The sequence below is a fragment of the Pteropus medius genome, unplaced genomic scaffold (assembly GCF_902729225.1).
Source record: "Pteropus medius unplaced genomic scaffold, Ma_sr-lr_union100, whole genome shotgun sequence".
In the NCBI taxonomy this organism is placed as follows: domain Eukaryota; kingdom Metazoa; phylum Chordata; class Mammalia; order Chiroptera; family Pteropodidae; genus Pteropus; species Pteropus medius.
Genome location: NW_024349801.1, coordinates 964,487 through 985,792, shown reverse-complemented (window position 1 = coordinate 985,792; position 21,306 = coordinate 964,487). Strand labels below are relative to the sequence as shown.

At 56.5% G+C, this 21,306-nt stretch overlaps 1 protein-coding gene across 2 annotated transcripts in view; it reads right to left on the bottom strand.

Annotated features, from left to right (window-relative positions):
• Positions 1-21,306, bottom strand: part of PEPD (peptidase D) — a 110,093-nt gene that overhangs the window by 11,221 nt on the left and 77,566 nt on the right. For both annotated transcript variants that reach the window (XM_039888586.1, XM_039888587.1), the window contains 3 exons: positions 13,038-13,106; positions 11,470-11,547; positions 1,810-1,958 (listed from right to left, as the gene is read on the bottom strand). In XM_039888586.1, coding sequence (XP_039744520.1) covers positions 1,810-1,958; positions 11,470-11,547; positions 13,038-13,106 — 296 coding nt within the window. The remainder of the gene's footprint in view (positions 1-1,809; positions 1,959-11,469; positions 11,548-13,037; positions 13,107-21,306) is intronic.

Genomic DNA, 21,306 nt, shown 5'->3' with positions numbered 1-21,306 from the left:
TGGAGGGTGGCTGCCAGCCCTCGTACTTCTGTACTGTGGTCAGCGGCAGGAGCAGGTCCAAGCGGACCCACCCCCATGCACGTTGAGGGAACTGTGATAGGGGGTGGATGCATAGAGGTCCCGGGGTGGCCTCCAGCCCCCTTCCAGCCTTCACAGGCAGCAGAGCTTGGCTTCTTCCAGCCTGGGGCCTGGGCCTCTGGAACATTTAAATTCACGACTGCCTGTGCAAGGGTAAAGAGTCTCCTTAGGGAAAAATGATGTGGTTTGATCAACCCACCTGGCCACAGCCTGCCCTGGTGCAGCTGCAGAGGCACAGTGTGGGAGCGAGGAAAAGAGACCATGGCCCCCTCAGGGCTGTGGCCCGCACAGGGCCCTCCTGGGGGCCGATCAGCACGTTCCCTGGGCTCTTTCACCGCATCTAAAACACTTCTTTAAGTGACAGATGTTATTCAAAACCGAACAAAACCTTCCCATCCCAGGTGTACGCAAAGGGTGCAAAGAGTGGAGAAGACACACCCTTGGGGTGACTGCTTCTCACGGCAGGCTGGATTTTACAGGTAATGGGTGACGCATGCTGTGTTCTAAAGGTCACAGAGTGTGAAAAGGTCGCAGTGAGCACTCTCCCTTCTCGTCCGTCTGTCCATCTGTCCTGCACCTCCTCTGTGGACTTACAAGCACACGAGAATCTATGTTCTCACTATCTCCTTCTATAAGGGGGCCACTGGCTACCCCATCTCGCACTTTTGTCCTCACGCGACAATTCGTCCTAGAGTCATTCCCACATTAGTACGTGTAATTAGTACATGTTATTACTTAGAGGAGGCTGCTGCTTTTTAAACAGACAATTAGCACAACGTGCTGTTTGCTTGCGCAACTGATAAACCAGGCCAGTCCCATCAACGTTGTCCCCCACAGGAGCTGACTTTGAGGTTTTCCTTCCTTGTCTTCCTTTTGGGGGCATATTCTGAGCTCCCTGTCCTGAGGCTCATCTGATCACTGAGCTCTGTTCCCGCTGGATGAGAGGGTGGGGGTGGGGCCTGGCATTCTCCTGGCATCCCCTCCTGGCTCCCCAGCCTCTGGCTGGACGGGGAACCGTCTGCAAAGGCCTGCTCACGGTGTGCCTTCTCTGAAAACGGCAGTTGCTGAGGACCCCCAAAAGCAGCACTTGGCTGTAACTCACCCCAACAACTGGCCCCCAGGTTCTGGGCCTGCGAGATGCTCCGTCCTTGGGATTTTATACTTTTAAAGCTCAGAATCTTTTCTTCTCTAAAATAAAGTCTCCTCAGAGAGATGAAATCTGACTGCCTTAGTCCCTCTGAATTTAGTGTGAACTCAAGAGTCCAGCCTTCAAGGCCTATCACAGCCAGGTCCCCAGATGGCCCTGAAGCCTCCGCTCACCATTCCCTGAATACTGGAGAGACACTAGTCCCCACCCCTAACACAGCTGCAGCTGCTGGCCCAGAATAAGAGGGCACCCCAAGTCCAACCAGATGCTGGTGTCCAGAGCTGGCCAAACCCTCCCTGTTGCGGACTCTGCTTCAGGACAGGGTGGGGGACATGCTTACATCCCAGCAGCCAGTGCAGGCAGGGGATGTGTAGGACGGGACATGGGGTTACCTTGGGCTGAGCTCCCTGATTCCCAGGTCTTTCCTAGGAGTGACCCTGGGGACATGACACCAACCAGAGTCTTACTGGCCTAGCACATGAGGCAGAGATGGATTCAGGTCAGAGTGTAGGACCTGCTTCTCTGAGGCACCCTGCCACCTCAGAGGATGGAGCTAGACATACGGCCACCTCGCATGCCCTCACCTGGCTTCATGGTGCTCATGACAGCACGACAACTCCGCAGCACCGCCTCGTAGATGGCCTTTTGGTTTTCGGTGAACTTGCCATTGGCAGGATAGGAGCACGTGATGTCTGAAGAGTAGCAGTAATACTCACCACCCATGTCGAACAGGCTGTGGGGAGAGGAGGGCATGAGGCTGGCAGGATGCTTGGGGACACTCCTGCTCCAACGCTTTTGTCCCTCCCAGTGCTCAAGAGCTGAGCTCTGGACATGTCATGGTGCTGAGCCTGAGCCATCTTGCCACGTGACCAGTTCAGGCAGCAGTTTGGGGCCTCCTGCCTTGGTGTCTTCTCATGGTCCATGAGCAGGAAAGGAACCCTGTGCCATCCTGGGAGACCTCTGACCCTAGAGCAATGGAGGCTGGGGGGAGTAGGGCTGACCCTGCACACACGCCCCCACCCCCCACAGCCTCCACTGGCCAGGCCAGCTTTGGGGACTCACTTGGAGAATGAAGGAGGGGCAGAGATGTCCCCAAGCCCCCATCCACCACCTGGCCTCCATGTGAGCATTCCAAGAGATCTTCCCAGAGCTGCCCCGCACCCAGCACGGGGCATGGCTACGGCCACGGGGCAATGTACACGGGAGCTGGACAGGGACCCTGGAACGGACACACTGCCTGACAGAACGTGGGCTGAGCTGCATCACCTGCCTCGCACAGGCCCCGGTGTCTGAATGAAAACCCAGCCGATGGCTCAGCTCCAGCTCGGGGGTCCCCTTGGCCAAAGGAAGGCACCCCTCTCCCTGGCGGGACGGGACAGACATGTTCTGCAGGGCCTGAGGGAGGCGCAGGGAGGACACTGCAGAGGGCAGTCCTCCCGTCCAGCGGGGCTTTCAGGGGTCTGGCCAGCTACACGCCCTGTCCCTGGGGGCTGCCCAGGGCCCCAGCGCCCCAGGTGGCAGAGTGGGGACCAGCAGGCCCACGTGGAGGGAGTGGAGAGTGGGAGGACACACGAGACCTGGAGCTGGGAGCCGTGAGCCAGCAGGGCAGGCCTGCGCTGGGACACATGGGCAGGCCTGCTGAGTCAGGAGGACGAGCCCGGCTGAGCCTGCACCCTGGACATCCCGTGATAGGGCTCTGGTGCAGCAAAGCCGAGGGTGGGCCCAGTCCTGCTCCCACAGGACCTCTGGGCCCCAGGGCCCTCGCTGGTCAAGGCAGGTAGGAATCCTGGCCCGCACACCCTCCATAGTAAGATGGGAGAGGATACACGAAGGGCAGCTGGGTCCAGGCCTGGCTCCCAATGGGTCCCCAGGCTGCCAGGGGCTCCAGTGAGAAGAGTGAGGGTGCACAGGCTGGGCACCCCTCCCCATCCTGTCCCACCTGAGCACCTCAGCAGGCACTGAGTGGGGACCCACCAGTCCCTTCAGCTCCTTCACGAGCTGAGGGACGTTGGTCTAGCCCCAGGCCTGGGATCCTACTGTGTCTTCAGGGCCAAGGGACCACAGAGCCCAGTGGAGCTGAGGCGGCCGGGGCTGCCCTCTTTGCCCTCTATGCCTGGCTGGACCCGAGCTCCGCTCGGTGCTTGGCTCCCAGCTTCCCATGGGGTCCGTCTGAAGCCACACGCATCCCAGCAAAACTGAAGCCAAGGGCAGGGCCTTGCCTTCCACTACAAAGGCCTCTCACCCAAACCCAAATTCTGATGGAATACACAGCCACTCGACAAACATTCTAGAAGCTGCCTGTGCCTCTGGGGCCCGCTATGCCACACGACAGAGCAGGGGACTCCTGCCCCGCGAGAGGAGCTGGGAGTAGCCTGACAAGCAGCGCCAGCTATTCTACAGAAAGATTTTTAAAGGAAAAACTTGAATGCTCAGGATCCTCGGACGCTTTGATGGAATCCAAAGTCCCCAGCCAGGCACTTTTTAATCTCCTGCCTTTTCTCGATTGCAAAACACCATAAGCAGTGTAAACAGTGCAAAAAGCACCAGATAAGACCTCAGGTGATTCTCAGGGGGTGGGGGAAGAGCCCCCAGCAGCATGGCAGGGGAACTTTGAGTTGGGTCAAAGTCACAAACTTGGGGGGATCCTGCCTGGGGTAGGCCGACGGGAGGATTTGGGCCTCACTTGAGGTGACCCACCCAAGCCCGGTGTGGCAGCTGGGACCGACCAGAGAGAGGCCCCAAACAGACACACCCAGGCATCTGTTCCCCAGAAGGCTGCAGATTTAACAGGCTGTTTGAGCCAGCAGCTGCCTGCAGGCTTACCCCTGCCCCAGGCACTCTCCCCCGGAGCTGGCTGGGAGGGCGGCCACACCTCAGCCCTGAACTGCAGGGAAACCGAGGCTCCCAACACTGGTCCAGCAAAGCCTTGAGTCAGGGAGTCAGCAGCTCGGGGGCCAGAGAGAAACGGGCTCTCCTGTTCTGGCTCTGGCACTTGGCCTCTGGGACCTGTTTTTCCACCTTTAAAATGGGGACAGCACCAGTGCCGCAGGCCTGTGTCCTCTCAGGGCCGGTGCGGGCAGGCGTGGGGGGTGGAGCCACGCAGGGCCACTAGCCAGTTTCACCCGGGAAGCATTTTCATTTGGGCTCCTCAGAGGCAACAGAGGAAAATGGTTTGTGGTTTGTTGATTCAGAACATAGAGGAATGGCCTGAGCAGACAGGACAGAGCCAGGAGTGTAGGGGACACAGATCCCAGGGAGCCACCGCGTCACAGAGCGACCTGCAGCAGTCGTCCCAGACAGAAAAATCTATTGGACTGTGTTAATCTCAGAGAAAAACAGAAATTGCATTATTTAAAAAACCAGGAAGCCCCACAAGAGCATACCAAACGCCGGAGGCATCTAAAGCAGTGAAAACGAGACTCTTCCCCAGGCAGACAAGACTCTGGACCAAGTTCTCCAAACTTGCCTCAAAAAACCCAAAGTATGTGGGATGGTGGGAGCCTGGAGTTCCTCGGCCAGTCTGGCTTTATCGTTCAGATTCTAGAAGGCTTCAGCTGTGTTTTTTGTTCTAAAATCCTCCGCTTTCTGGAGAAGGAAGTGTACACCCCGCCAGCGACGCGCAGGCACGGGGCTCCGGGCTATTTTCGTGCTCTCAGTTCCCTATCTTTCTTTTTTTTCTTTTTTAAAAAAAGTCCCCCTCAGAGTTCCTACACACATAAGTAATTCAGATTCAAGCCATTCTGGTATCCAGGGATGAAAGCCATCTCTTTTATAAATCACCTCCCTCCAACTCCTCTGTGTCCACTTCATCCGTCCTCTGAATGCAAACTGACAATGGAGAATTCAGTCACACTTTGGCTCAACCGAGAACGCAGGATCCCTCCTCTCTGGCTGCCTGGGGACTTCACCAGGAACCCTACCATCTTTGGCCGCGTGAATATGTGTGATAATCTAAGACATCTGGGGAGATATTACACATCTCCGAGCAATATGCTGGCCTCTCGTTCCTCGCATGTGTTCATCTGCTTCTATTTCTGGCTGGGATGAGAGGTTCTGTCTTCCATTGGCTCCTCCCGGGCAGCTTCATGCCCGGGCTACCTGCCACCATTGGCTCACCCAGACCCTCCCGGGGCCCCACAGCTCCCTCAGCCCCACTGCAGGGACCAGCCAGCCCACAGGAAAAAGGCCTACAAGATGGTGTGGTCAGTGATGTGGCTCGGGAACAGTTTGGGGGAAATGCTGCGGTGCTAACACGAGGGCCACTCTGCACTTGATCTGAAGCTTCGTTTTAACCCCTCGAGCTATGGCAGAACACTCAGCCGCCTTGTACCCAGGACTGACGTTTGATGCACACGTGCGTGCGTGCACACAGACCTATTCAAGACAGCAGCATCTCAGACCCCAGCGTGCAGCTGCCCAGTCTGCGTGCCCAGCCAGGGGATTTCTGAGCAGCAGGAAACTCTTGCTTCCCTTCAGACCCTAGCGTGACACAAAAAGGAAAGTGTACCGGTCACTTCTCGTTCACGTGCTGCCGTGGGCAGCCCTGCAGATGAGGCCCATGAACTCATGCCTAGCCAGACCCTCCATGGAGTGTCAAGGCGCAGGTGTGACCAGCGGGGCAAACGCCATCACTGGGAATCCTGGAGGCTCCCTCAGTGCCCCGGGCTGACCCACCAAGTGGACCTCTTCTCAGTGCCTTCTGGGCATCCCTGGTCCCCAACCTAGCCACAGGACAGCTGCCTCCGTGGGGCCGGACAGACAGCAAAGTCACTCAAGCACCAGTCCCCATAGCCAGAAATCCCCAGCACACACAGTGACAAGAGCAGGCACGTGCTGGGGGCCTTTTGTGTGTCTGGAAAGAACTACTGTTACTGTCGTACAAGTGATATGGGGAGAAACGGCACCAGTGTGGGGCCAGGTCCCCAGGAAGGACACTACGCAGCACGTGGCTTGGTGTGTGGGTGGGACCCAGCAGCCGCCCACCCCAAGGGCTTGCTGCCACCACGATTCAGGGGGCTGAGGGCCGGCTAGCAGGGCAGCAGCCTCTGCAGGGGAAGGAGTGAGTCGGTGTCACGCGCGCAGCACACGCTGCATTTCACTTTTCTTGGTAAGCAGTGTCCCGTGATGTCTGCGAGCACCCAGCCTGTCTGGGTCGGTGCTTTTCAAACTGTGGGTTGTAAAGTAACTGAGCGGGGTGTGGGTAAGACACATAAACAAACGGGTGGATAGAAAACACATGGTCAGGGTGTCTGGTTAAATGTAGGTACATGTGCATGCACGAACGTAAATGGTGCTTCTCGCTGGACAGAACTTTGAAAGCCACCACCACTGGGCTGGACAGATGGCTGACCAGGGCCTGTGCCCTCTTGAGAATGTTCTTCTTGTTCTGAGGACTGGGCATGTCCTTAAGACCATGAAATCCTCAGGATGGGGCTGGCTGGTGACAATCAGGTATTCTGCGGTAGCAGCAGGTGGAAGGGCCTGGGCTAGGCTTGCCTGGCGTCAGGGCGTAGGCCCTGTGGATAATACTTGTACTCTAAAGCCCACTGAGGCACCTGGCACCAGGAAAAGTGGGACTTGGAGGCTCCCCGACCCCGGCCCCGTGCCAGCTGGGGAGGAGCCCCCAGCCAGACTTGAGGGCTGCAATGTGCAGACGCCAGAAAGACATCAGACCGACCAAGCAGCCACCAGGAGCGAGCGGAATTGTCTCATCATAGCCTGTGGTACCCAAGAGATGCCCTGGGTGAAGAGTGAGCACGCCGCAGCCCACAGAGGGTAGTATATCTGTGACTGAGATACAGGCTGCTTCCCATAATGGGGTGAAAGCGGTGGCTGGGGGGACCTTCCTAAGCAGTCTGAACGAATGTCTCGTCCACATAGAACCTGCAGAATTAACAGGAAACTGACGGGAGAAGGGGTAGGAAGGAGCCAGCTGGCAATGCTCCTGTGGGCAGGAAACGAGTGGCCAGGTGGGGAAAGAGCTGGCCTTGGCCATGACCCCTCTTGGGGCTGTCTCCTCATCTACAGGAGGGAAGGACGGGCACCTCAGGGGCAGCTGTGTAGAGTCTCCGAGGCCACTTCAGCTAGAGGATGTGGCATGGGCAGCGGGAGCAGCAGCACACACCACTTACACGCCAACAGCAGTTCAGGTGTCTTCAAGGGCTTCCCAGGGAGGAAACTGCTAGCCTGTATCTGTCTGGGGCTTTGGTGAATAGGAGCTGTGTCCCCACCTTCACTGGTCAGCCAGACAAGGCATACGGGAGCTGGGGCTTCAGGCTGATGATTACCAGGGCGAGGAGACAGACGGGGTGCTAGTCCCATGACAGGGATGGAGAGGGGAAGATGATAACTAGCTGGCTGCTGAGCATAGGGCTGAGACAGGTCTCTGCCCCTAACTAGGAGAGCCGTGCCCCTCCATGCCCCAGGACACAGAAGACCACAGCCGGCAGGGAGCAGGCCTGGCCCCTGTGTCCTGAGACAATGCTGCCCTCTCCTGGCCAGTGCTGGGAGGTCTGGCTCGCCACCCACATCCCACCTGTGGCTGGTTAACCAAGGCCTGGGCATCCTTAGACTGGTGCTCTAAGGTTCTGAGAAGGGCCACAGGACATCCTTTCCCAGGAGCCACTCTCTCTGCCACATGATCAGATGGTGGGAAAGGGAGGAAGGGAGAGGGGGGATTCCCAGCTGCTTCCCAAATCGGAGCCTACTGGAAGCACACCTTGGACTCCTTCCCATCTCTTCCCCATGCGGTGAGCCTGCTGACGAGCCCAGGACAGGTAGGGGGTGCTAAGGCCGGCCTCAGACCTGGGAGTCCAGCACAAGAGTGGGCCTAACTCTGAATGCGCTGTTTTTCGGTGGATTTAAAATGGACAAGGGCGCCCCCTGATGGCTCATGGGCAGCACGCTAGTCCTGGGCACCTCTACCCACCGCGGGGTCTTATTTCTGAAGCCCGGGCTGGTTCTGGGGGGACTGGGCAAGTGCAGGAGGTGATAAGAAGATGGCGTGGTGTGAGGAGCGGTCCTTGAAATGCTCCTCTCAGCTCCTGGGTGACAAGTCTGGCATGGAATAAGAACTTACAGGCCCCAATTTACAGGACCATGACTGTAACAGGGACCATGGCCCAGCTCCGGGAAAGCTCCTGGTATTGGAAGGACAGAGGCATGGGGGGTGGGCCTGGCCGGCCTCATACTCCACCTGGGGCACATCTAGTGAAAATAGTAGGCCTGGTGGCTCTCACCTCCAGCCTATCTTGGAACTAGCTGCTGGAAGGTAGGCTTCAGGGGCCTGGAACACAGGCAGAAGCCCCCGCCTGGCTCTGGCGGGTGGCCACTGCATGCAGCTCTCACCTGCTGAGGGTCAGGCTGTGCCAGGCTCCATGCTCAGCACTTTGCACTTATCAATGAATCCTCCCAGAGCCAGGTGTTATATTACCCCAATGACTGATGGAGAAACTGAGGCCCAGAGGGATGGCCACTCAGCTGGGGTGGACAGGAACTTGAACTGGGGACCCTCTGTGCTCATCATCACACAGCCCCACCTCTCTTAGGATCCCTGTGCATTGTGTGTGTGTATTAGCAGAGCATCAGGACTGTAGGGAGAGGGAAAGAAAGGGCCGGCTGCGCTCAGCATCTACTCCCCACCTTCTCCAGTAGAGTCTGACTCCTGGGAACCAGCTCCGGTCCCCAAATAGTCCCATGACTAATGTTAAAATATCCGTGGGGCATTTTCACTGGACATCAAGGGACTGAGACACAGAGTGTGCCACCCCGACAGGGGCCTGGATTACTGTCAGCGCTCTGGGAGACTCAGCTTCAGGAATCATTTTGCATTATGCTCATATTTTGGTTTCATACCTTATGATGAAGTGTTGTGGCTTTTATGTTGGGATAACAGAGTGATTTATTATTTACCGAACGCACTGGGTGCTCAAAGATCAATTTCAATAAAACAATGGCTTATAAATGCCGCCAGCAATCTGGCAGTAGCAGTAATCAACAAAACATGTTGTTCTAAATGCTGCATAATAAATTGACTATAATAAACTCATAATTATTCTACTGGCTACATTTCAAAGTTGGCACTAGAAAAATAAAATTTGGGCTTGGCATTAACATCCATGGAATTCCTTGGCTCTCTTCCGTCACTAAAGCTATGACTGGGAGACACAGGTGCCATGTGCTGCCCAGGAAGGCTGAAGACACAGCACCTGGGCCAAATGCAGGCCTGAAGTCTGCTGTGCCCTGGTCAGCCAGGCCCACCTTGTCAGGGGCTACTCTGGGAACAGAGCTGGCACTGGCCTTTCACGGGATGACAACACTCTTTAGGGCAGATAAGGAGGAAAGTGGAGTAGCAGTTGCGTCCTCTGGAGTGTGCCAAGCTCACAGCGCAGAAACACTAGTGGCCACATGGCCCCGGTGCAGGGCCTTCCAGCTCTTCAGAGCTGCCCCCAGACAGCTGGGACCACAGGTGTGGCTGGGACCCTGCCTCAGCCTGGGCACTGGGTTCCCACATTCTGTTCTCCCAGCCAGAACAGGCCACAGAGTCAAGGAGCGTTAGCAAAGATTACAGGAGCTGAGAGTCCCTGAAGAGGCCAGGCAGTCTCTCCTTGGGGCCACTAGTGCTCAGCCCACTTCATGGGAGCAGCGTGAGAAAATCTACATGAACATATGTCCCTGATGCCAGGCCCAGGGGAGAGCTTTGTCGAGGTTGCTGCACGCCCTTGGCCCTGAAGCCAGGAAGGCTGTTAAGATACTTTGAGAGGGTCTCAGGGAGCAGTAGCGCTCCTGGCTGCCTCTAGGACACTCTGGGCTTCCCGCTCTGTGTGCTCCCAGCCCAGGCCCCCGGGGAGAAGGTACATCAGCTCAGCACTTGTGTCCGTGACATGTCCCTTCGGCACCCCATGCAGTCCTGAGAGGCGCGTGCTACCTCCATTTGCAGATGAGTAAACTAAGGCTCAGAGAGGGAACTAAATGGCTTTGTTTCTTCTCAGAGGGCTGAGCTGGGTTCCTACCAACGTGGCCTGATCCAGAACCATGTCTAGCTGCTGACTCTGGGTGAGTGGAGAGACGGTGGCCAGTCACGGTACCTGGCACACTCTGTGGTAGGGGGACTTTGGGACTGGGTGGGTTCCTGCAAACACTTGGCAGTGACAACTCAGAGCACATCCCTCAGCTCACATTCCCCCAGTGAACATGGGCCAGGGAACCCCAGGTGCAGGCATCACGGGACTCCAGTTCAGGGACCGAGCCTAGCAGGGCATACGAGAGACCTGAGAGGAAGCATGACACTGCCTAGAAGATGCCTGGGGAGCCGTGCGCAGGTGCCTCAGCAGTAGGAGGTAGAGGCACCGAAGAACCAGGTGGGAGAGTGAGCACGCCCTCCCCATCCCTCCCCTACAGGCTGATGACCACAGCAAGAAGGCCGAGACAGGGCAGCCCTGTGGGGCTTGTGGCCCCTGCATAGCTCTTAGCAGCCAGGACCAGCCCTGCCTGACGTCTGGGTGATGGGGAGGACAGGGGGTACTGTCTGGTCTGCATCAGTGAGGCACCCACAGACCCCTCCCAAGGCCCAGTGAGGTGGGGCCTGTGCCTAGCACAAGCCCTACACACTAGGGGTCCGCGAGCAGGATCCCGAGATGCCATCAACGGAGAGGCCATCGGAGGGTGAGAGCAGTGGGTCCTGCCCACATCTGCTCAGTTGTGAGGAGCTGTGAGCACATGAAACTGTGCTCAGAAAAGCCCTGCAAACAGCCTGGGGTGAAGCACCACCTCTGACCTCCCCAACTAATGGCCTCTTACACCAAGGGGTCCTGTGGCCGAGGCGGGCAGGTTTCAGAAGGGGAAAGGCTCCCTACGGGTCTTCTCTGCACTAGACTGAGGTGCCCACCCTCCCGGCCCCGGGACAGAAGTGTGAGTGTAGTGGGTGCTAAATGCAGAGGACAGAGGGCAGGAGTTGGGGTATAGTTCAGGCCCTTTTGAGAGAGCCCACTGTCCCACAGTTCTGTAGGCCCCCGCCCCCTCTCATCAGTGCGTCCCTGCCCCAGGAGACGAGGCACACGCAGGCCAGCGCCTGTGGCAGACGAGTCGGGCCCAGGGCAGGAGCGGGGGCCTCGCTGTGGTCAGCCTTCTCAGGGTGGGGCCAAAGGACCCCGCTTAGTCACCCTGAAGGCCGCCGAGTCCCACCACGGCCCCACGGTTCGCATGCAGAGCCGGGGCAGGGGCAGCTCGGGGCTGGCCTCACTCACCACATGTCTCCGTCCTGGATGGTCCGGTCGTTGGGGGCCCCGGCGTGTCCGTAGTGCAGCACAGCCGCGTTCTCACCGCTGCCGAGCGCAAGGGGCAGTCAACAGCTCATCCTCACCCACAGGCCCCAGGGGCTGGTGCCCCATCCCCGCCCCGTGGGCAGTACTGTCCTCTTTGCAGCAGAGGCCCAGGAGTGGCCAGACCAGGCCCACAGCCTGAGGTGGGGCAGGGGTCCTGGTGGCCTTGGCAACCCCAGTCGCACACTGGCGAGCAGCCTCTCGGAGCAAGGGGGCCCTGCCTATAGGGCTTCCCTGGCTGATGCTACTCAGGCAGGTGCCCTCAGGGCTGGGGTTGTGAGCCTGATGTGGGCAGCACGTGCGAAGAGCAGAGTGGGGAGCAAGGGTCTGAGGCCTGGGGAAGGGAGTCTGGGGAGACCTCCTTTCCTGGTGGCTGAAGGGAGAGAGGAGGCCCATGGGGAAGGGCTGGGCTAGGCCAGGGGCTGCCAGGAGTCCTGGGCCACAGACAGGGGCACCAGCGGCTCCTCGCTCCCCTGCTCTATAGAGCTTCCCTGATGAGCGATGCCTTTAAGAAAAAAAAGACTTTTAAGTCTGTCTAAAGGAAAAAAAAAATCCGCCTGGGTGTAATATTTATGGCCCCGTTCGGGAGTCTCAGGAATCATAAAAGTAGAAATAATGATTTTTCTCTCTATCCACCAGAGAAGAACATTTCCAAGGACTGAGATGTTCACATGTATTATTCATGTGCTGAGGACGTGCACATCCGCAGAGCTGCCGGCTCTGTCCTGGCTGAGCTGCGGCCAGACCGTCTGCCCCGAGGGACCCAGCGTGGGGAGACGAGATGGGTGAGCCCAGGGGACGAGGGGACCACCCATGGCCAGGATGTGCCCCTCAAAGACATACCTGTAACAACCTATAACAACACACAGCCACACAGACACCCACATAGCTGTGCACACCCCTAAAGACCACGGAAATATATTCTCACAACCATGGTCATTTCTACTCTGTGCCCCCAAGTACACCCTGCCACAATCAGGTGACACGCACACAGACCCGCCCTGCCCCTAGCCACAACGTGCCACATGCAGGCATGCCCGTAGTGACACCTCCCACCATGGAGCCCCAGGCCCATCCACAACTTTGATGTTCCCTGGAAAGCCACATGGACTGCTACACACACAGACACACACACAGACACACGACCACAGCTCCTTCCATCCCCGCTGTACACAGAAGCTGTCACAGCCCAGTCCCCACAAGCTCAGTGTGTGCCTGAGCGGAAGGAGTGAGGAAAGCCAGTGGCCCCGGTGGAGGAGCAGCCCCTGGAGACGGGAAAGGAGGTCATGGCAGGGGGCGGCCGGGCTCCCGCCTTCACACAGCACTGGCCGGACCAGGCAGAGGCGATCTCAGCTCGCAGGGCCTTGGTGGGCACGGGTGTGGGCATGCGAGCAAGCAAGTGCATCTAGCTGGGGAGTGGTGGGGCTCCCTCGCCTTCCCCCCAACCCCCCCTGCAGTCATCGTCACTCTCACGGTCCAGGAGGCCCACTCACCTGCTGCAGATGCAGGTGTAGGAGCTGTGGCGCATGCCGCCCTGGGAGTAGCAGTAGTGCTCAAAGAGGCTGCAGAGAAAGAGAGATGTGTCAGGGTGACCGAGTCACTGGAGCCTACAAGCTCCCCGCCCCCCACAAGTCCTGAGCACGGGTCTATGAGGCTTGTAGCCGGAGCCCAGGGTCAGCCACAGGCCACAGAAGCACAGAACTGTCAGTGCGGAGGAAGCAAGGCCAGAGGAGGGTGTCCCCTGCAACACCGTGGCACTGCCCAGCCTCCCCGGCCCATCGGACTACTGTAGGGCCACAGTTTCTGCAGGGCTGTAAGTGGTATGACCACTGTGACTCCCATGTCCAGTGGTCATACCCCAACCAGGGAGGTGGACAGAGGCAGAGTCTGGGAGGTAGGCCCTGCTTCTCTCTACTTGAGACAAGCAGCAAAATGGTTGCCCCCACCCCTGGACACGCCCCTGCCAGCCACACCTATGCTACATCAGCTGTTCCAAACCCTCGGGAGGCCACGATGCCAAGAACTCTGGAGAGGCTAGGAGCCCACCCCTACGCCACCAGATGCCCCAGGACAGGGGCTGGGGCTTGTCTCTTTTTGTGTAGGACTCTGAGCTCCAAGGGCCCAGCCTCTGCAGAACCCAGCTGGGGACGGGGGGCTGCCCTCAACCGCTCTTGAGGCCTGGACAGTAGCTCAGGCCCAGCCTTCCAGGTGGCCCTGGCTGAGAAGCAGATCCAGGTGACCCTGCCCCTGCTTCCATTACGAGGGTAGGGGGACCAATCACAGAGCTGTGCCACTGACCCCATCTTCAGAACAGCAAGGCCATCCCTGAGCATATTAAGTGGTGATTCTGTGCTTCACATTTTAGGCCTGTTTTAGAGAACGTCTGTACAGAGAAGTCTAGTCTTCCAGGCATTGTAAACACAAATTATGTATGATCGTTACGGTGGGTATGAAGTAGCTGTTATGCAGGAGGGGTTCTGCTGTGCTCACTTGGCTTTCGGACTTGCCTTACAAACCTCACAGGCTAATTGGGTATCTGTGAGTGAAACATTTCCTCAACAGAAGGATTTCAGAAACTGCCAGGGAGGGGAAGAGAGGAGAGCCACATGTTCCCATCACAGCGGGAGCACTCAGGCGGCTGCCATCTACTTCCGCCTCGGTCCCAGAGGCCATGGGGACGGCGAGACCACAGCCCAGCACGTTCCTCCACTGAGAAGCCTTCCGATGACGAGCCTGTGAGGTCGTCTGGCTTGACTGGCTCCACATGGCGAGCCCACGTTGGGTGGAAGACGCCATGCACACTGTGGAGCTGTGGTGTCCCCTTAGCTTTGAGACAGACAGAAGCAGGCCTCAGAGGCCCGCACGGCCATTCTCAAGGTGATGGGGGCGGTGGGCCCCTGGTGGGGCAGGGGTTGTCTGTACTTGAAGATGAACAGACAAGCGCATCCTCCAGTAGCCGGAAGAAACAGGGTGGGGTCGGCTCCCTCCCGCAGCCAGTCTCGGCAGCAGGCGTTTTTCTGCTCAGTTTCTACAGCCTTCATCACTTCAGCACCTAATTTTGTTTTCAAATTAAGTTTTCTGACATGACATGAGGACAAACTGGTGCTCTGGTGGCAATAATAGGAGGACGCAACGGGCCCACGTCGCCTGCTCACGTTCCTCTGAGGACTCTCCCTCTGGGGCCCCGGGCTGGCTGTGGACACACACAGTTCTGGGGAAGTGCAGAGGCTCGGGGGTCCAGTGGAGAGACACGGGTCTGACAGATTTGTGATTTTCAAAGGGCAGGGGGTGAGGAGTGGATGATCCAGACTGGAGTCACATGCCTGTCATGAGGCTCCTGGACAGCTCGGTCTGAGCTCGGCCAGCACAGGTCCCAAGGACAGACCGCAGTAGCAGAGCTACCTGGTTCCCACCAGACAACTCGCAGACCCCGGCAACAACAGAAGAACACTTAATAAAGACGCCTCTAGACCTTTACAGAAAATATGACAAACTGAGCCAGGTGAGGGTCCACCAGATGGGCCTAACTGACTGATACAAGTCAATGGCCAAATTTGGCCACAATGACACAATGGTAGAGCACGCAGCCGAAAGCCCTCCCACCTCCGACACTGAGGTGCTGCGCACTAAGTCGAGTTCATAGAACAGGAGGAAAGCGAGGCCTGAAAGGAAGAGGGACCTGGCACGCTTGGGACCCCGAAGGCCTCGGCTTTCACTGCCACGTGAGGACAGTGACAAGGCCTCGGGCACACGAGATGTCGGAGACTAGAACTGAGACCCCATTGCCACATCAATCTGGGGCCTGGGCAGCGATGCACCCTCAGCAAAGGGCAGATTTTGGAGAAAATTCAAGAGCATCAAAGGAGGCAATCGAGAAGCTTGCCTGGGCCCTAGGAAAAAATAAAAACATTCCCTTAGATTTCACAGCACGGTCTGCCCTCCAAGGGGTTCAGGTTCAAACTTGGTTCCTGACTGGTGACACCTGGAGCAAATAGCAAGAGCAGACACAAAGCCAAACTGGGCAGCTGTACCCTCAACCCAGGTGAGCCAGAATCTGCATGTGTGCACACATATACGTACACATGTGCACACAATGGACATATACACATGCACACACTCATGCATATATGTACACAATACACATACGCATGTACGCACATGTGTGTACACACGTATACATACCCACACACACTGAAGATGAACTCACAAGAGTTGTCAGACACCGCAAGCAGCAGGCTGAGACCCTCAAGAACTTCAAATAACAGAATCCTCAGCTAGCGACCACGCACACGTGGAAAATAACGCCTAAAAGTACAGCATGAAAACAGAACAGACAGATTTTATGGAGAACCAAAACAAAACTTCCAGAAACAATCAATCTATCCATCAGAGGCCGCAGCGCTGGTGACCCCAGCAGCCCCCTCTGCTTGCTCTTTGTCAATCTGTCATGTGCAGCACAAATGTCATGCTGGGCCTGACTGCCCCTGCTCCCTCCTGCTCACCTGGACAAAGGATGGGGTGGAGAGCACCCCGACGAGGGAATGGCCCTCACTCCCTTCCCTGGCAGCAGAAGGGAAGGTTAAGGGTCTGCCCATAATGCTGCCACCAGCCTCACAGACACCCTGCTGCTTTGTGGTCCCTGAAGCTTTCTTCCACACGGCTGTTCCTCTAACATCCTTGCCTATAAATTTCTCGCAAGCAAGACGGGTAGGAAATGCTTTGCATGCAGGCATAAATGAGAACCTTTAAGTAACCTGGGAGAGTCATGTACGTGAACACGAGGTGCGACAGAGAGGCAGGCCCATTTGTCAGAGCCTGGAGATGACGAACGGGGCAGGGACAGATTCCGAGGACCAGATCAGCAGGAATGATGTCTCCAGGGACAGCACCGCTGGGTGACTCCCGGGGCCTGCAAATCCAGCTCATGGAGCCTTCCTGGGCACACGGCCCAGCTTCTGGCCTCTGAGGTTTATCATCTGATGCGGAGACAAACACAGCCCTATAAAAACTCATTAGCTGCCCAAGATAACGGTGGAAGGGCTGCCCTAGCAGCAAGTGTCACCAAGCTATCAGCACAGCCCTAGCAAGTGTCACCAAGCTATTGGTGCAAGCGTGAGCAATGCTGGACAGGGCCTGCGAGGGAGGTCAGCAGGGGCTGTGGGCAGCATCAGCCATATCACCCCCTCCCAGCCTGGGCCTCAATGTACTTCTGGTTCCCTGGAGGCCGAGCCAGAAAGAGGAGCATGGAAGGGAAGACGGGAGATGGGCAAAGTGGTGAGCAGAGCATCTAAGAGTGGGCGATTAGGACATGGGGGAGGGAGGTGGGTAGGGAACAGGGTGTGGGGACCGGGCATTCCAAGTCAAATGCAGGGCCTTCTTGGGCCCAGGTGGCGGCCCACCCCTACTGTCACTGTGATTTTGGGCAGGTGTCTCCCGTGCTCTCCTGGTAGGGGCAGGGTCCTCATGACTGTGCTCCACTTGCTCAGGCCTCTGGGTTCCCCACTGTCCCTGTCCTGCCGTCCCTGCCCCTGCCCAGCCTCCTGGATACGGCTCAACACTGATGCCCAAATCAAACCCCCCTCTGCCACATACCTACCAGCTGTATGGCCTGTCCGTGCCTCAGTTCCCTCACCTGTAAAGTGGGAGAACAGTGCCTCCCACAGGCACTATGAACATGCAGACCCATGGCCTGGACACCACATCCGCACATTCCAGCACAGCCAGGTTCCCCGTGGGCGCCCTCCAGCCCCGTGCAGGCCGACGCGTGCACAGCAGCCCCAGGATAAACGCACGTACGTGCCCAAGTGCACACACACGCGTGGGTCTTCCCTTTACACAGGGCGTCTCAGCCCATGGTCCCTTGCCAGCTGCCCCTGCCCCGCTCACATGCTGAGGGTTCTGCTCAAATTCCCGGAGAATCCCCGCTCCTTTAATAGGGTTCTCCGTGGGCCTTCTGAGGAGTGGTCAACAGGCAGGGGGGTGGGGTGGGGTGGGGTGGGGAAGGCTGCCCTGTGTCCCTGCTTCCCCAGGCCCCTGGGTGAGTAAAGACACAGAGGAAGCTAGGGAGCCACCAGTAAGACTCTGGGCATGTTTTAAATGAGCAAGTAGCCATTACATGGTCTGTCTCCAGGGAGGGACTGATTTAAAGCCTTGGACTAAGCCCAGAAATGTTTAGTAATAAACTAGCACTCACAGCACAGCCTGCACCGACACGGCACCGCCGGGGACACAGACCACCTGCAATGGCTGCAGTGGCCGTCTCCACCATTCGTAGCTTTCTTCCTGCCTGATGTTCCCTGAGTCTCCTCACGCCCCTTCCTGCTGTCCCCAGCCCAGTCCTAGACCGAGGCCAACATCGCCTTGCTACCTGGGACCTTCTGCAGGAAGTTTGGCGGGTACATGCCCTGAGCATTCTGGGCCTGTATGGACCACTTTCACACGGCCAACTGGATGAAAACAGACTTCGTGAGCCCCACTCCCTGCCCAGGTCACTCTCCCAACTCCTCAGCTACTGCCGGGGGGCCCTCTACCAACACCTTCAATCTAAGGGGCAGCGCTGGAGGAGAAAGGTGAGTAGGACTTAGGGCTCATGCAGACCTGAGCCAACCCAGGTCTTGCGCCTACTCGGTCCGAGACTTGGGGCAGGTAACACAGACCCTCCAATAAGAAAATCCACAGCCACCTGCAGCATGCAGCATTTACAATAATCCTTCTGGAGGAGAGTGATCGTCCTATTTCACAGATGAGGAAACTTTGGCTCAGAGTGGTGAGGAGCTGTGGTTGGGGACTCCACTGAGTCCATGTGGGAGCATGGAGTCCACACAGGGTTTCTGACCCTATGCTGCCAAGGCCTCGGGTCTGCAGTGGTGGGGGACGGGGGGACTGGAGCAGCACCTGCCGGTAGGACAAGGTCACGCTTCGTACCTGCTGGGGGTGGCTAATACTCTGCCACGCTTTCTAGAGCCCTGGCCTCACATCTGTGCAAGAGGCCCAAAATGAACCAAAAGTGAGTCTGTGAGAACGAAAGGCCTTGACAAGGCCCAGGACGCTGCCCTGGGAGGACTGGTGGAAAGCGGGAGCTGGTGCTCCGGGACAGGCCCTGGGGATGCACTGGCCCCAGAGAGGGGAAATCCACCAACCAGAGGCAAGGATAGCGGAAAGATGGCAGTGGTCACGGCAGGAAGATGTGAAGCACCAGAGAAGCCACTCACTCTGTCCCCAGGAGCGGCTTATCAAGGTACTAGATAATTAGCATTTTAATTGGATAATTGGGAATTCTAAATTGCCTATCTTGTATTAAGCATAACTGAGGACATAACATGACATTCAATTAACAAATATTCCCCTTTATTCTCGACATGCTTGATTAGGTGTAGTTTCTGAGTTCCTTGGTATCAGTTACTGCATAAAACACATCTCCTTAGCCGTCAAAGTCTTGGCTGCATCAGACTGCTAATAAGCTCAAATAATATGTATGTGCACACACACTCACACGTACACATGAATGGAAGAGATCTTAGAAATTTTCTACACAAAGAAAATAAAATAAAAATAAAATAAAAATCGTCCATAAACTTATCCCCCAGAGATAACCGCTATCAAATATTTTGCTGACCATCCTTCCAAGCAATTTTTACACATAAGCACAGATTTATAAACTGTAGTTTTTAAAAAGTCACCCTCTGACTGAAGTCTGACCTACGCACAGAAAGGGACTGAAATCCTAAGGACCCAGCACAATGACCTGTCACAAACCGGTCCCCCGGAATCCCCTCCCAGGCAGCCTCCCTCCCACGGACAGGCAGCCTGACTTCTCGCCACGGGTGAGTTTTGCCTAATTTTGAACTTTACAGAAATAGGATCAGACGCGACCTCTGTGCCTGGCTTCGCTGCTGCTCCACAATGCGGTGGCAGGGCCCGTCGGGTGGTGGGTGACGGCCATCTTCTCAGGCTCACAGCGTGCCACGGGGGGAGTGTACCCCGGAGCGTTTCTCCATTCTTCCATGTCCTGCTGGAGGACGTGCTGGTTGTTTCCGGAATGTAGCTATCACGAAGAGCGCCGTCGTGGGTGTCCCCGACGGTCCTCTGAGGCGCGTGTGCATGTGTCTCCATCGAGCATGTAGCCAGGAGATGCCGTGTCCTGGGATATTGTGTGGGTTCAGCTTAGCAGATAAAGCCACACAGTCTTTGTGGTAGCTGTATCAATTTATTCACTGGCTTATAACTTCTACTTCTTAGCTACACATGGGGCCCGACTAAGCCGAAAAGAATCTGCAGAGACGAAAGGCCCCACCTAGTTCTGGCCAAGGGCGGAGAAGTCCCAGGGAAGGTCCTTGCTTAAATTCCTGAAAACGAGCCACATAAGTCTATACTGCTTTTCTTTTTTAACATTGTCACTACGTCCAGAATCAGACGACTTCTTCCCACTGGCATTGCTCATTCTTGGTATAAGCCACCACCTTCTTTTGCCTGGTCCATGGTGACGGTGATGTAGCTGGTCCCCTTGCTTCGGGTCTTGTCCCCTACAGGGGTCCTCTCACAATTAAGGGACCCGACCCTGGCATTCTGTGAGCAGCCTGCCTCCTCCTCACTTCCCATCTCCTCTCGTCTTCTCAGTCTGTCTCCTTGCTATTCCCGGGAGCACCAGACAAGCTCCCTCCCGCCTCAGGGCCATTGGACGAGCCCTGTTCTTTCTCTCTGGAGTGTCTGTCCTAGAGGTTCACAGCTTGCTCTCTCCTCCTCAGGGTCTCTCCTCCATTGTCTCCTCACGGATGCCTGCCCTGAGCCTCTGGATAAAGAGTATGCGCTCACCACTGTCCAACGTATCATCCATCCACCCATCCACCTATCCCTATCCATCCTCTTACCTCCTATTAGGCTGGGCTTGTATCTATTTTGTTCACTTTAGGAGCCCCAGAGCCTGGTACAGTGCCTGGTGCATGGGAGCTTTTCAGTACATTTCTGTTGAGTGACTGAGTAAGTGGATGGTTGCGTGGGGGGATACCACGGCCTGTAATTTACTTAACCAATCTCATGCCATTAGATATCTAGGCGCTTCCACCTCCATGTTATGATGGACACCCATGGCCACATGCCTTCTCACTGTCTTTGGGCTAAAATGCTAGAAGCAGAATTACCGAGCACATGGACATCTTTGAGTCTCAAGGCATGTTCTGTCAAATAAACCCGAGAAAGCCCATAAGGATTTTCAGGGTCTTGAGCAGTGCACCACGGGGCCTGTTTGCCCACAGAACTGCAAATCTGGTAGGCAAAACAAAACAGTGTTTCCTTGTTTCATGGATTAAATGGCAAGTCCGAACATGCTTTATGTTTACTTCCTCATATTTATTCCGTTCTGAAGGGCCTGTTTCTTTCTTAGAACACTAAATGTCCATCTTTTTCTCATTGATCCTTGAGGGATTTGTACACGAAGGATACTAGTGGCTCTCACATCGTCTGCGCACCGAGCAGTCGTCCTCGTTCTGATCCTCTCTTGCACCTTCTTTGCTGATTCCTCAGGAGGAGGACAGAACACCTGAGGAAGGAGCTACAGACACGAGCAGGGCCCAGGACAGTAACAACATGAGGAGGACAAACCCTGAAGCCCATGGCACATGGCTCAAGCAGGAAATTCTACATGTGTGAATCCAGACCCCTTTGCAACTGACACCCCTGATGAGCAAGTGAGAGGGCCCAACTTAGGGAGGCCCTGGAAGAGCTGTGTAAACACGGCACAATTTGCCCACTGTTCTCTGCCTTACT